The sequence below is a fragment of the Mustela nivalis genome (assembly GCF_964662115.1).
Source record: "Mustela nivalis genome assembly, chromosome: 8".
Classification (NCBI taxonomy): domain Eukaryota; kingdom Metazoa; phylum Chordata; class Mammalia; order Carnivora; family Mustelidae; genus Mustela; species Mustela nivalis.
Genome location: NC_139027.1, coordinates 63188671 through 63204536, shown reverse-complemented (window position 1 = coordinate 63204536; position 15866 = coordinate 63188671). Strand labels below are relative to the sequence as shown.

The window sequence follows — 15866 nt, the reverse complement described above, 5'->3', positions numbered from 1 at the left end:
TGTAGTTATACTAATCTAACAAAGTAGACATTAAGGAAAGAAATATTACTAGAGATGGAAAGAAACATTTAATGATAAAAGGAAAAATCCACAGGAAGATACAGCAATTATAAAAATGCATACGCTCTAAAATTAAAAATGGAACTGCCATATGATCTAGCAATTTCACTTCTGGGTATATACCCAAAGAAAACAAAATTGCAATGTTGAAGAGGTATCTGCAACCCCAAGTTCACTGTTGCAATATTTACCATAACCAAGACATGGAAACAACCTAAGTATCCACTAACAGATGAATGGAGAAAGAAATTTTAGCGTGTGTGTGTGTTTGTGTGCGCGCGTGTATTCACCAAATATACAATGAAATACTTACTATTCAGCCATTAATAAAGGACATCCTGCTATTACAACAATATGGATAGACCCTAAGAGCATTACACTAAGCAAAACAAGTCAGAGAAAGAAACACAATATGATGTGACTTATATGTTGAATTTAAGGAAAAAACAAATGAACTCACAGATACAGAGAACAAACTGGTGGCTGCCAGAGGCAGAGATGAAATGAGTGAAGTCAGTCAATGGTACAAACTTCCACTATGTAATGTACAGCATAGCCACTGTAATTAATAATATTGTAATATATATTTAGAAGTTGCTGAAAGAGTAAATCTTGGAAGCTCTCACCACAAGAAAAACTGTGTAAGTATGTGTAATGATGGAGGTTAGCTAGCCTTATTGTTGTGATTTCATAATATATACATATACCAAATCACTACATTGTACATCTAAAATATGTCAATTATATCTCAAAAAAATATTAAAAGAATTCTGTAGTGAGGAAGAAAAAAGATTCCAGACAGAGAAGTAGAAATGCAGGAAGGAAGAACGAACACTGGGAGAGAGGCGCCTGGGTGGCTCAGTTAATAAAGAATCTGCCTTCAGCTAGGGTCATGATCCCAGGGTCCTGGGATCAGGAGCCCCACATCATGTTCTGCTCAGTGGGGAGTCTTCTGCTACTCCCTCTGCCCCTCCCCCACTTATGGACTCCCTCCCTCTCTCTCTAAAATAAATAAATAAAACCTTTTAAAAAAATAACAAAAATACGGAGCACCTGGGTAGCTCAGATCGTTAAGCATCTGCCTTTGGCTCAGATCATCTCCAGGTCCTGAAAACAAGCCCCATGTCACAATGGGCTCCCAGCTTAGCAAGGAATCTGCTTCTCCCTCTCCCTCTCCCCCTGCTTGTGTTGTCTCTCTTGCTCTCAAATGAATAAATAAAAATCTTTAAAAAAAATTAAAATAAAACATAAAAAAACTGGGAGAAATATACAAATTACATACAAATTATACATACACAATGTATAATGATATATTTACACATATAATTATATATATAAAATATAAATTTATATAATAAATATTGACTTTAAAAACAGTTTGCCAATTTTAAATATAGAATTAAACTGCATGATAACAATAACACAACAGGTAAACAGGTAAAAAAATATACTGCATTTCAGATCCTCCCATAAGAAAATTGGTAAAAGTAAAAATGTATATTTTTGCTATATGTATGCTGAAATCTCCAAGGCAGTTCTAAAAAAATAATAAAAGGATGTATAATAACTTAATTCTTGATTAATTCAAATAAAGGCCGATGAAAATAGATAAAGTGAAAAAACACAAAATGCAGGAAACAAACAGAAAACATATAGCAAGATGTCAGTGAAAATGGCAATCAGAAATTCCTAAAAGTTTCCATTCTGTAACAGTCAGAAGAACAATGACCCAAAAAACATCAAGGAAAAAAGCTAATATGTGAGGTGATGAATATGTGAATATGTGAGTTTATGTGAATCCTTCCAAATACATGTAAATCAAATCATATTGTACATGCTGAAAATACTATAATCGTGTTTGGCAATCATACCTCAATAAAACTAAAATAACATGTTTATGCTCAGTAAAAATATGGTAACATCTTACTTCCTATATAAAAATGTTGGTTTTTTTCAACATTTTATTTCACATTTTACTTTGTAGATCAATTTGTTAATGATGCTATCCCTTTAATTCATACCCACAATAAGGATCAGTTATCAATTATAATTAAATAAGTTCTAATTATAATGAAACACTTTGACTAAACACAAGTACAAAATAAATTGCTAAAACTGCAAATAAATTTAAATGTATTTAAAAAAAAAAAAAAAGAAGAAGACGACTTTTCTGGAACATTTTAAAATAGACATACTTATCCCAACCAAGAGTTCCTATCTCTTCAATAAGGCTGGAGTAGAACTGGGGAGGCGGAGGTGGTGCATACAACTCTTGTTTATTCTTTAAAGCAACTTCCTGTTTAAAAGAAAAAAACTTGATTCAGCTGTGTATTGCTAGACACCGAATTATTACTATCTGATTACAAAACAACTTCATAATCTCCTTTATGCCATACTAAAGTTTTTACTATTTTTACAGAAATTCCAGCTGAATCATTCCCCTTCTCATATAAAGACAGGAACAAGCTAAAGGACTGCACTGAAGATTATTACGTGAAAATGTCAATTATTATACCAGTTAAAAACTTCAGATTTTAGTATTTTTCTAAACTATTATGCCTATCGGGTATGACAAAACTTTAAAAATACCCTCAAGGCTTCACTATTCTTCTATTCCTGTGGATAGGACTTTGATATAAAGAAAATGTACCTTTAAGAAAAGCCTGAACTCTTAAGTCCATTATTTAGACAGACATATTTGTATACAGTTATGAATCACACCCTTACAAACACAAACCCTTTATTACCACAGTAAATACTCGCCTGCTACTTTCTTTCACTGGCTTACATTCTATATTACTTCCAGACCAGGTTAAGTATTTTTCCATCTATGTGGAATCACAGTTCCTTTCCCTGCTAGGCTCACCTATGGGATTGTCAAGATGGTTTATGTACCCCGCCCCCCAAAAAACTAACATTTCCTTTTTTTTCTTTTTTAGTTTAGAAGCAATACAAACATCACTATAATTGCTGAGGCTGAATATTATCAATTTCTTCAAAGGTGCTAACCCAGACAAATATTTTATTTGGAAAGCAAAAATAAATATATCTGCAATTACACAGATGTTCATATCAAAAGAGATAAATTAAAAAGTCAGATATAGTAAATGATAACAGCAGATGAAAATAAGCATAAAAATTATGTTTCTATTAACTGTAACCCTAATAAAAGGTATAATTTTTTTTCCTTTAAGTATCTATTTACTCTATTAGTCCTTATACTTTGTTTTTAAACAAGGATAGGATACGATTAAATTGAAATAATACTAGAAAGAACAGATTTTACAAAACAGTATTTTAAAATCAGGACTATTAACTGAAACTACTTTCTAAATCTCCTTTAGAATTAAAAACAAAAAAACTGTGAAAGCAGGTTTGTAAAGCTCAAAATGACAGTATGGATTTAATTAGAAGGTAAATTCTTAGAAGACAAGGAGTATACTGCTTTTTTAAATAAATACCTAATGTTATCTGTAAATTGCCTGATAGTCCACAGAAACAAATTTTTACTATTAAGATTATCCTATTAAAAAAAAAAGTCAATATAGTTCCTATACTTATATATAAAACAGCTTCAGCAATTTTTTTGAAATTTTTTAAAATCCAGAAATATTAAATATTGCTATCTACCTATGCAGATGGTAAATTTGGATAATAAAAACTGCATCTTAATCTTAAGTTTATGACATTCATAAACTCCACCTTCCACCTTGGGTCAGAACCATAACAGAAAAAAGGGCAAAGGCAGAGAGTCAAAGCAGTCTTTGTGAAGAAGAGGCAAGATACCCAGTGGAAAGAACACAAGCTTTACAAAGGCTTTAAATCCTAACTTTACCATTTCCTAGTTTTAAGGCCTTAGCTACACACTACTAAGCCCTAAAATGGGTATTTAAAAAACCTACCCACATCAGAGTTCTTTTAAAATACAGGTAATTGTGGGGCACCTGGTAGCGCAGTCAGCTAAGCATCTGACTCTTGATTTCAGCTCAGGTCATAGTCTCAGGGTCCTGGGATCAAGCCTCGAATCGGGCTCTGCACTCAGCTCAGAGACTGCTTAGGGTTCTCCTTCCCCTTCTGCCCCTCTCCCTGATTGCATGCACATGCATGCTCTCTAACAAATAAATCTTTAAAAAATAAATAAAATACAGGTAATTGTGCACTTACTAAATATATACTGAACACCTACTTTATGCTTAGTTATTACTAGGAAACTGTGGAGATTTACCAAATCTCCTGAAAAGGTTCAATAATTACTGATTTCATTTGTACATCATCCTCAGTAATTTCATGGGTGATTACATTATAGAAAACCCTGTTACTGACTACACAGCCCAACAAACTGATATTTTTTGATACACTTTGATACACTTATTTTTTGATACACTGTTCATAAATGTGCAATAGTTTCACCAATTCTGTCAATTTCTCTAGAAAACTAAAATACAGCATGTCATTTTATTCAGAAATGCAGCAACAAATGTACGAAATAGAATACTGTTAGAGATCAATGTCAATATCTTATTTTAAATTAATAACAGTTTCTTCAAAATACAAAACAGCGGTTCTTACAACCTAATAAAGTCAACCAGGAGTAAGAGCTAATGGGACATGTTGTATATAGTTTTACTCTGGTCCCTTAGTCCTTTTATTTGTATAGCTTATAAAAATTATGATTAGAACACCTTTTTTCTTTTAAAGATTTTATTTATTTGACAGAGAGGGGGAAAGAGCACAAGCAAGGGGAGTGGGAGAGGGAAAGCAGGCTCACTGCTGAGCAGGGAGGTTAATGTGGTGCTCTATCTCAGGACCATGAGATCATGACTCGAGGCCAAGGCAGATGCTTAACTGAGTCATCCTAGGTACCCCAATAAAAAACTTCTCAAATTTTTTTGCAATCTCAAGGTAAACCAAAATATGCTTTACTTCTTCACCTACCTCTTTGAAGCTTATCATGAAATCTGGCCTTTGATGAAATTCATGATCAATTTTGACAATTCCCGTTAGAGTTTACAAATTTGTAAGTCAAAATTCAAACTTTAGAAATTGATTTTAAACTATTTATTCTGATCCCAAACATTCAGAGGGTTGTTATGAGGATTTAAAAAAAAAAAAAAAAAAAAGGACTGAGAACAACTTGAGCAACTAAGCTCTTAGTATGTGGCAGCTGCTGCTAAGAATAAAAAACTCAAAAAGAACTATAAAAAATAAACTGCTTTCAGTTGTTAGTAGCAATATATTGGTACTGTAATTCTGTAAAATATAAATAGAGACATAGGAAAAGCATAAGTAAAACATAACAAGTAAAAAATAAAAAATAATTATGTTAATATTAGAAACCAAGATTTTCAGAGTAAAATATAAGCATTAAAATCAAATTAAAAGTGTTATAATGCCAAATTTGAATTGGAAATGTCAATATGAACTCATAATGAATTATTCTCTTTCTAAACAGCATTTTTTCCCAGCTCTGTCCACTGAAGAGGCCTACCAGTAATAGTAACAATCCACAGTTTCCAGATCTGTGGCATCAAAACACCATTTCCTACAAAGAAACCATGGCTCTTTAGAGAAGTAACTAATTATAGTTCTGCAAAAGGATGAGTACATTAAATTAGGGTAACTGGTCTCAGAAAGCATAGTTTGGCCTGTGTTAGAAGAACTAAGGAGTCAAATGAAGGGGCATACACTGACCAAAAATGATACAATTTAAGCTCAACAGGTATAGTGACTGCAATGGATTTAAGTCAATATATAAAAACTCAGGAGTTCATAATGATACTAAAAAAAAAAAAAATCATTATTTTCCTTTGACAGTTGCTAGGCACTAACTCATTACTCTAAAAATTGATTTTTGTTTAAAAAAAAGGAAAAGAAACAAGCACTTAACCTATTTCTCCAGCATGAGCTATACCTCAAATAAACCAAACAACTGATGAAAGGAAGTTCTCTACAAAAGATAGCAAGATAACAAATGTAGATGATGGAATTTTAAAAATCACCATTTGCAACCCCTAATAGTGGATGTAGGCAATGATTATCACTGGATGCTATAATCATTAGGTGATAAGCTGATAACAAACTTTACACCTGATGGATCTAAATCTATTGATCAATCCTAACTCTACTAAGAGAGGAACTATCAAATACCATCTGCCTCCTCATGCAATGTAAGTACACAGCACAAAGTATTCTTACCAGAATAAATGAGACTAGGTCACAAAAAAGGTAGAAAAATATGTTAAAAGATACTATGAATATTTAATAAACAAAATCCAGAATGCAAGAAATATTACAGGACACATAGTTCATTTAACTAGCAGACTAAAAGAAAAAAAAAAAAAAGGGTACGGGAAAGACAGCAGTGCTAGAAATTCAAAGACTTAGGAGACATATCAACATTTAATGTGTGGACTTTGTTTGCATACAGACACAAACAAGAAGCTGTAAGAAATTACCACTAAGTCTGTTAGGGTTATAACAGCATGTTTTAAAAACAAAACAAAGAAACACTTATATACACCAATACATTCATGGAGGGATGGATACAATGTTCAGAATTTCGTTAAAATGCTCTAGTCCCAGGGCACCTAGGTGGTTGAGTCCGATCAGTGTCCAGCTCTTGGTTTCCGTTCAGGTCACGATTTCAAGGTTCTGGATTGAGCCTTGCAGCTGGCTCAGCACTCAGTAGGAAAACCGCTTGAGAATTCTCTCTCTCCCTTTGCCTCTCCCTTCCCTACTCAGTGCATACTTCTCCCACTCTCAAATAAATCTAAAAAAGAATACTCTAGTCCGTTCTCCTTAAAGAGTAGGGAAGAAAAATGGCAAAATGTTAAAGGCAGGTCATGGGTATTCACTATACAGTCTTTCCTCTTCTGTTTATATTGAAAACTTGCATATGATGTCTATAGGAAAAACTAAAAACTCAAGGATTCTATGCATAATTAACTGAGTAATCAATTATTATGTATAGCTGTATGTATATAATGAAGCCTAACAAGTTCTTCAGAAATCTGCAGCTATAAACAAAATTATTTATACACTGTATTAGATCTTTAAGTGTGGGTACCTAATCTCTCCACAGATGTTAAATTCTGACAGACCAGGACTACATTTTATTTCACCACCTGTCCATGACTAGTGTCCAGTATACTCAGTTTGACAATCAATTTGGTTCCTCCACACACGTTCTGTTCCTCATGTAATTCAAAAGAAGCATCATCCACATTTACACACAGTAAAATAAAACATTGAGTGACTGGGAGTAGAAGTTTTAAATTCTAATCATGTTAATTTTATAGGAATTTTTAAAAAAAGTCAGGGGTGCCTGGGTGGCTCAGTGGGTTAAGCCTCTGCCTTTGGCTCAAGTCATGATCTCAGGGTCCTGGGATAGAGCCTCGCATTGGTCTCTCTGCTCAGCGGGGTACCTGCTTCTCCCTCTCCCTCTGCCTGCCTCTCTGCCTACTTGTGATCTCTCTCTCTGTCAAATAAATAAATAAAATCTTCAAAAAAATCAGGACTTACAGAATATGGTAATAGCATCAGAAAACAAATTCTTACCAAAATCATCTTCAACTCCATCATAAAGCTCATTAGATCAGAAGAGTGCTGCATTCTCTAGATAGAAACATTTCTAATTAATTTTATTTGTACAATGAATATTCTATACACTGAAATTGAGATAAAATATAAGTCCATGTGAATGTGAAAAAAATATCAGATATATCTACATCTTAAAAGTTTAAGAACTGAAGTACCAGTCACCATCCCTTCTATACCTACCAATTTCAAAATTCTGAAAGAGTAATTACTGCCCTCAAATCTGTTTTGGTGAGCTAAACTGAACTGTACCAAAGTCTCTTAAAATCTCAAACACTCCTTTGTTTCTTCAGCACTGATGACTGATCAAGTTTAGCAAACCACGTTATTTAAAAAGAAGGTGGGGAGGCGCGCCTGGGTGGCTCAGTGGGTTAAAGCCTCTGCCTTCCGCTCAGGTCAGGATCCCAGGGTTCTGGGATGGAGCCTGGCATCGGGCTCTCTGCAGGGAGCCTGCTTCCCCGCCTCTCTCTGCCTGCATCTCGGGGCCCACTTGTGATCTCTGTCAAATAAAATCTTAAAAAAAAAAAAAAAAAATTTTTTTAAGTGGTATGGGGGGAAAGATGAACATAAAATATAAAATCAGGCAAATCTATGCAATTAAAAAAATGTAATCAGAGTGATGTCAATTATTAATCAACACGTTTTTATTTTCCCCCTTGCCTTAAAAACTACATACAATTGTTAGTTTTGTCTTTTCACAATTAACCCTATTAGTTCAAAAGAAATCAATCTTTAAACAAGATAAAACCATTATAATAAAATAGCAAAAAGGAAATAACTTCTAAAGTTGAATAAATATTTAAGGGTTATAATTCTGTTTCCTAGAAATCTTTGATTCTTAAAATACCTACAGAATAAAGGAAAGCAAAGCAAATTCTCAAGTGTCACATTTTTTATTTGATGAAACTCTACATCACTTCTCTGCTTGAAATCAAAATATTTTATTTTTGTTACTTTTTGTGACACACTGCACTACCCCCACACAGTTCTGAACAAAGCCAATCTGTGATTTTGCTCCCTCTTTTAGAGGAGAAAAATAATAATCTAAAATATTTCAACAATGCATGAGACATATGAAGCACATCTTAACATAACTTTACGTGGGCCAATCTGTAAAACAAACCTTGGCTTCCCCATCTTCTATACAGTATTTTCCCTGTTAGCTTACCAGTAATGAGCAATAAATTATATCAGATTTTTGTGAACTACAGCCTCAGGGCTAAATCCAGCCCAATGCCAATTTCTGTAAAGAAAGCTGTACTGAAATGCAGCGATGCTCATTCATTTACCTCTTTATGGCCGCTTTGGCTCTACAAGTGAAGTAGTTGTGACAGAGATTTTAGGGACCACTAAAGCCTAAAAAATTTACTAGTTGGCCATTCACAGAAAAAGACTGCTGATTCCTCTGACCCGTATTTACTCAAGTTAAAATTGATACAAGGAAAGAATAGTAATATTAGAATAAAACAAAGACAAACTAACTCTGGGTTCTATATGACCAACTAGAGGACACAAAAGAGATTAGTAAGTAATTGGGACCTTTTCTAGGAACCCTCTCGGTGAACTGATAGAGAAAAACAGCTATAGATATTATTACACTTAGTCTTTATTAACAAGTTTTTTCCAGGGTATTTAAATATCTCAATAGACTCATTTCCCAAACTCTAGAATACAATATAAATAGTCACATTGGATGAGGAGGCGGCAGTGGAGAGAAAACAGAAATAATTTAAACATCCCCTTAAAAACACGGCAGTAATTATGCTGCCAGCAATGACAGCCTACATTCTACAAATCAAATAGTTTATCTCCTATATTTCTTTGTGGCTCACTAATGCTTTATGTGAGTGACTGTCATTGTCAGTTATCATACATAATAACCCACTTTTAAGATGAAAAAAATATAGGAATATAGGAAATCGGGAAAAACATAAAAATGAATAAAGCATCAAAAGAAATGCAGTTCTACTTACATTTTTTTTTTTTTCTACAAGAGGCATTTCATTACTTTGGGTTTCTTTAGTAACAGTAATTTTTTTTAAGTGTTTCTAATTTTTAAAGAAATTTTCAGGTAGAAAAATCTAAACTTTAAGAATAACTACATTGGAGCTGAAGGTGAAATGGATGAAGGTGATCAGTAATACAAACTTCCAGGGGCGCCTGGGTGGCTCAGCTGGTTAAGCGTCTGCCTTCTGCTCAGGTCATGATCCCAGGGTCCTGGGATGGATCTCACATCAGGCACCCTGCTCAGCAGGGAGTCTGTTTCTCCCTTTCCCTCTGCTCCTCTCCCCTGCTTGTTCTCTCTCTCAAATAAATTAAGTCTTTTAAAATAATAATTATACAAACTTCCAGTTATAAAAATCCTGCCTATTTGTATCTCTGCAGTATTAACATCTATGTTCATTAAGTACATATATATGATCCTAAGTGATCTCCACCACACCTTTTCTGTTACTAATCTAGAACTACATTCCAATTTTTGCTACAGATACTCTAAAATACCTAGATGGTTCCTGGATTTCTTCTATCATTATTCAGTCTCAGCAGAAAAACTGCTCGAAAAGTGATGGATATGGGTAAGGGTGAATACATTTGAAGACCCTCTCCAGGATGGAAATTCGCTTCAGAATACTGCCCAGTAATGTGCTGAGGATTCCAAGACAGAAAACATTTTATATAATGCATGGACCCTTAAAATATTTGAGATGAAACCTATAAAATTCAGCAACTACTATACCAGTCTGTCACCACATTCTGCAAGAAGTCCTTTAAAAAAGTTAATGTAGCGATTTTATTTATTTTTATTAACATATAATGTATTATTTGCCCAAGGGGTATGGGTCTGTGAATCATCAGGCTTACACATTTCATAGCACTCACAATAGCACATACCCTCCCCAATGCCTATAACCCAACCACTCTATCCTTACCCCCCCTACCCCCAGCAACCTTTATTTTGTTTTGTGAGATTAAGAGTCTCTTATGGTTTGTCTCCCTCCTGATCCCATCTTGTTTCATTTTTTTCCTTGCCTACCCCCTAAACCCCCCCGCCCTCCTTGCTTAAAACAAATCTTTTAAAGGACTTACCTGTTGTACTATGTGATGATATCCATTAAGTATTGCTCTCAGTTGCCAACTACATAATAATCTAAAATTTTAATGGAACAAAATGGTTTGTTCATTGTTCAGAATTAAAAAGAAAAAACTTATTTGTATGCTAACACAAACATGCACACACAAAGAAGAGAATGACATAAATATAATTCTGACAAGTTAATAAAATTTTTACCACTGATACTGTTGAAAGTCTTGTCTTCAGACTGTCGGTACTAATTTTATTTCAAAATATAAATAACTGCAATCAGTAAATGACATGCAAACAGTAAATCTTTTTTTAACATATTGAAAGCAGAATTTTCTACTTAATTCTTCTCTAAGGTAGGTTAAATAAACCAACGTTCTGATCATAATATACATAACTTGTATTTGAGAAAGCATATGTAGCAATATAATCTTCAAATTCAAGATTAATGTAAAAGATACTTTTAATTGTGTAAGTAGTAGTTAGTGTTCATCTATCCACTGGCTCACCTCAGCTGTGCTCTCAATATTGCTTAGGTGAGTAATTCTCCTAAGAATTGCTTTTCCTTACCTGGAAGTAGGAAGCCCCTCTGATTCCCCAATTACAACCCTTTCAGACCACATGAGTCTCTTCCATCTTTGCTATGCTAACCCCCATTTCCACCCTTATGTTTTCTCTCTTAATGGCAAAGTAGTTCATTCAACTGCCCATGGGGAAACTCCCCCTCCAAATGTACTTTCCATCCCTTGTCACCAACTTGGTCTTATCAAGTAATCAATCATCACTTTATTGTGATAGTTTTATTTTCTGCTAGTTTTTTCAACAAGCATATTAACTTGCTCAAGCAAATCTCAAAAAACAAGATTATAACTCTGCCTTGACTGCACACCCTTCTCTACCACTCCTCTTTTTCATAATACAGTTGATCCTTGAACAACACTGGCTGCACTGCCCAGGTCTACTTACACACAGATTATTTCAATAAACATACATACGGTACTGCAAACATGTTTCCTCTTGTGATTTTCTTAACAAAATTTTCTTTTTAATCTATAATATATACAACATACTAGCACTAGGTGTTAACTAGGTGTTAACAAGTGTTAAACAGTTTGTTCATGTTATCAGTTAGGCTTTTGATCAAAAGCACTGTTAAATTTTTGCAGTCAAAAGTTACATGCAAATTTTTAAGTGCACAAAGGGTTGGTGCCCCTGACCCCTGGGTTCTTCAAGGGTCAATTGTAGTTTATACTGTTTACATTTCCTTTCTACTCAACCACTCCGAAACCCAATACAATCTGGCTTCTGCCACTACATGAAACCTAATTTAACCTGATCCCTCTGCAATACTCAGCACTAGGAACCATGTCCTCATTAAGCCTCTATTTGGCTTCAGTGATAACTGCCCAGATCTTCCTCTTACTTCTTGGGTCAATCCTTAGTCTTCTTCCAAGTTCCTCTTTATCAGTTCTTTACATGTTGGTATACTCTCAAGTCTTTTAAATGTTGGCCTTCTTTTTTCACCCCACACTTGCCAGCAATGTTAAATACCCATACTCACAGCCCCATATCCCATACTCAGCCCCATATCCCATCACAGTTAAAACTGTGATTTCCGTGTTTCACACTTGAGTTCCACACTAATACATTAAACATCTCCTCTTGATATTTTACATCTAATATGTCTTAAAATGATGGCTCTCCTACTTCTCCACTGTGACCCATTCTCTAGCTTAGTGATGTGAGCCAGGAACTTAGAAAGCAAACTTCACTCCTCTTTCCTTTTCTTCTCCTACTTCTAATCAGTCACAAAAATCCTGTCAATTCTAATGAGTGTCTCTGGATTCTTCCTCCACTCTTCTTCCAGAGATATTTAAGAACGGAAAAGAGGTTCTAGGTGCTATCTAATTTCCAGTCTCCTCTCTTGACATTCCTTGATGGGCGTGGGCGGTGTATACCAACAGATAACTTACACAACTGCTAATCATCTAAGCTTTCAAAGGAAAAAAAGAATAAAAATAGAGAATTAACGTGTTACCTTCGGTACTTCAGCACAAAGCATAATAACTTACAAACGTACACTGATTTGGAAAAAACTGGAAATGTTTCTGGTTGACTAATAAGCACTTTGGACAAAACTAATAGAATAAGCTTTTCCTAGATTAACTGACTGCCCATCCCACCAAGATGTGTGTATATGACCAAACACTAAATCACCTTGCATTCTTCACTTGGAAATCTTCAGGCAACACTATTCTAAGGTGAAAATCACGTCCCTGTGGAAAATATTGAGAAAATTACAACGTTAAGAAAAAGTTAAACAAAATTACATCAAAAAAGCAATGTTTTTCCTTTATTTTCAAAAAGGTATCGACTTTATCCAAATCTTTACATTTGTTAAAATATATGCAATAGAATATTACATTTGAAGGAAAATAATGTAAAAATGCCAGAAACTTTGTAATTATTGGGAAACCAAAACAAAGACAAGACTTCATTTTTAAAGAGAATCAATTCACATAACAGAATGTTGAGACTGTTAGTGCAAACAAAGAAATTTAATTATTTCTTATAAACTTGGGAAAAAAGAAATTCTTTCAATTGCTTTGACTATGAAAGAAAAAAAACCAGTGTAATATAAGAATATGTAATCCATTACAGAATTCATTTTTAATTTCCTCATTGTAATAAAATGAAAGTATAGTTAGTTACACAATCTGAACATACAGACATGAAAGAAATATTTTCAAAAAACTAGAATATTTAATTCTCCCACATTTGTGGACCTTTAATAAAAAAAAATCACTAATATTTATTTTAATTTAAATATCTACTACTATACATTTGAATATACCAAATTTTACTCAAGAGTTTTTCTAAGGAAAGAACTGTTCTCTGAGAAATATATTCAGTTTCACTTTCTTGAGAAAGTGAATGGGTAAGCAGCTTAAACTTTATATCTTAAATAGAATAATACACATGATCTGAGCAAAGGTAAGCAGAAAAAGACAAACAGAAATATAATCTTTTACTCCAACAATATAAAATGAAAAAGAGTAATAAAATTCTCGAAAAATAATCACCATGAGAATTTTAGCACAAGCTCCCTCAAAGCAGATTCAAAACTAAAGGAACACAATTAAATGTACCCCATAACCTTTACTTTCATGATAATATTACAGTTCTGACTTTCATTACATTTAAATGTCCTTTAAAAAAATGAAACAAAATGTACTACTGACCTTTTCAAAAGGTCAAGTAACAATAATTCACTATTTCATTAAAGCACTAGAAGGTATTATGTAGTAACTTTAACCTAACTTTATAGACATCCCACACATAGATGTAAGAACAATCTGGAATTCAGAATTTACATGAAAAATAGTAAAACTACTCTGATCTGTTATCTGAAAGAATAAAATTCCAAAGTCCCTTATTTGCAAAATCCAGCCATTTTAAAAGGTCAAATGCTATGTTACATGCCATAATATTTTTCTGATTCAAGAAAATGTCCAAAACTAGCTTTTTTAGTTAAAGCATATAAAAGATGTTAATTGCTCTCAAAAAGAATTCTTCCAGGTTGTATGAAACAAAGTAATGACAGTTGCCTAAATCTGAATCTCTCCATATATCCTCCCAAATAGATCAATATTAAGAACATCTAAAACAGGAGCACCTGAGTGGCTCAGTCGGTTAAGTATCCAACTCTTGGTTTGAGCTCAGGTCATGATCTCAGGGTCATGAGATCAAGGCCCACGTTGGGCTCCATGCTCAGCACAGAGTCTACTTGAGATTCTCTCCCTTTCCCTCTGCCCCAACTCTCTCTCTTTAAAATAAATAAAATCTTTAAAACAAAACAAAACAAAAAAACTAAAACTAAAACCACAAAAAACCCATGTCTCCACCAAAATCAGAAAACAGAGAACACTATAAACTTCAGACTACCTGTAGGAAGAAAAACAAACCACTTTCCAGTGGTTTTCACTCTGGAGCTCCTATACCAAGTCCTTTTAAAGAACTATGAGGTTCAGAAAAAAAGCGCATGGAAGAGAGGAGACTGAACTAAGTGTTAAGATAATAATAAAGAGTTTAGTAGATCAGAGCACTGACTATGGGGGGGGGGGAGCTTAATATGAACATAAAAGTCAAGAAGCTCACCTTGTAAAAGAAATACACATGGAGAAGATGATAAAAAGGCAGGTGGAGACATCCTTTGGAAACTGGGTATTAGGAGGAAAAGTAAGAGTGGAAAGCTAAGGCTCTTTAACAAAATAAAAATACTCAACTCCTCCGTCAGCACTACTTAAAAAATCAGCCATTAAATAAACTGCACTTTGCTTCAACTACAGAAGAAAGTATTCTTTTTTTTTTTTTTTAAGATTTTATTTATTTACTTGAGAGAGAGACAGTGAGAGAGAGCATGAACGAGGAGAAGGTCAGAGAGAGAAGCAGACTCCCCATGGAGCTGGGAGTCCGATGCGGGACTCGATCCCCGGACTCCAGGATCATGACCTGAGCTGAAGGCAGTCGTCCAACCAACTGAGCCACCCAGGCGTCCCAGAAGAAAGTATTCTTAAACTAGTAATTTTATAAACTACTGCCAACAACCAAATTCACAAAGATGTTTTCATCAATGCCAAGCTACTATGAGTCAAAATCAGAATAAAAGAAAATATTTCAAGTGATAATGATACCCCATGCAAATAAAAAAACACAAGGCATAAACAAATTACAATACTGAATTATATTATCATTAGTTAAGTGTCTGTACCCAGACTCAGAAATTCAAAAAATTATGAACAGAAATTACAAGGAAAAAAAGTTTAGTTCAAAAGAAAAAAAAAAGGATACTACAGTAGAATAAATTAGTAAGTGCTCAAGGAGGAATAGAGTAAAATAAAAATTTCATTAGAGGCACTGTGTTGGATAATTCAGGTAACTCTTGATCTCAGAGCTGTGAGTTCATGCCTCAAATTGGGGGTAGACAATATTTAAAATAAAATGGTTAAAAGTGGCATATGTTATGGGTACTTTACCCCAATAAGAATTTTTAGGATTTGGGGCACCTGGGTGGCTCAGTGGGTTAAAGCCTCTGCCTTTGGCTCAGGTCATGATCTCAGATCCTGGG

The 15866-nt window shown here is 34.1% G+C and overlaps 1 protein-coding gene across 5 annotated transcripts in view; it reads right to left on the bottom strand.

The window, feature by feature from the left end:
* FANCL (FA complementation group L) overlaps positions 1-15866 on the bottom strand; it is a 304302-nt gene that overhangs the window by 64430 nt on the left and 224006 nt on the right. For 3 of the 5 annotated variants that reach the window (XM_082744360.1, XM_082744361.1, XM_082744357.1), the window contains 4 exons: positions 12956-13014; positions 10744-10804; positions 7618-7674; positions 2256-2356 (listed from right to left, as the gene is read on the bottom strand). In XM_082744360.1, the coding sequence (XP_082600486.1) occupies positions 2256-2356; positions 7618-7671 (155 nt within the window). In that variant the 5' untranslated portion in view covers positions 7672-7674; positions 10744-10804; positions 12956-13014. The remainder of the gene's footprint in view (positions 1-2255; positions 2357-7617; positions 7675-10743; positions 10805-12955; positions 13015-15866) is intronic. The other 2 variants (XM_082744358.1, XM_082744359.1) reach the window with 2 other exon arrangements.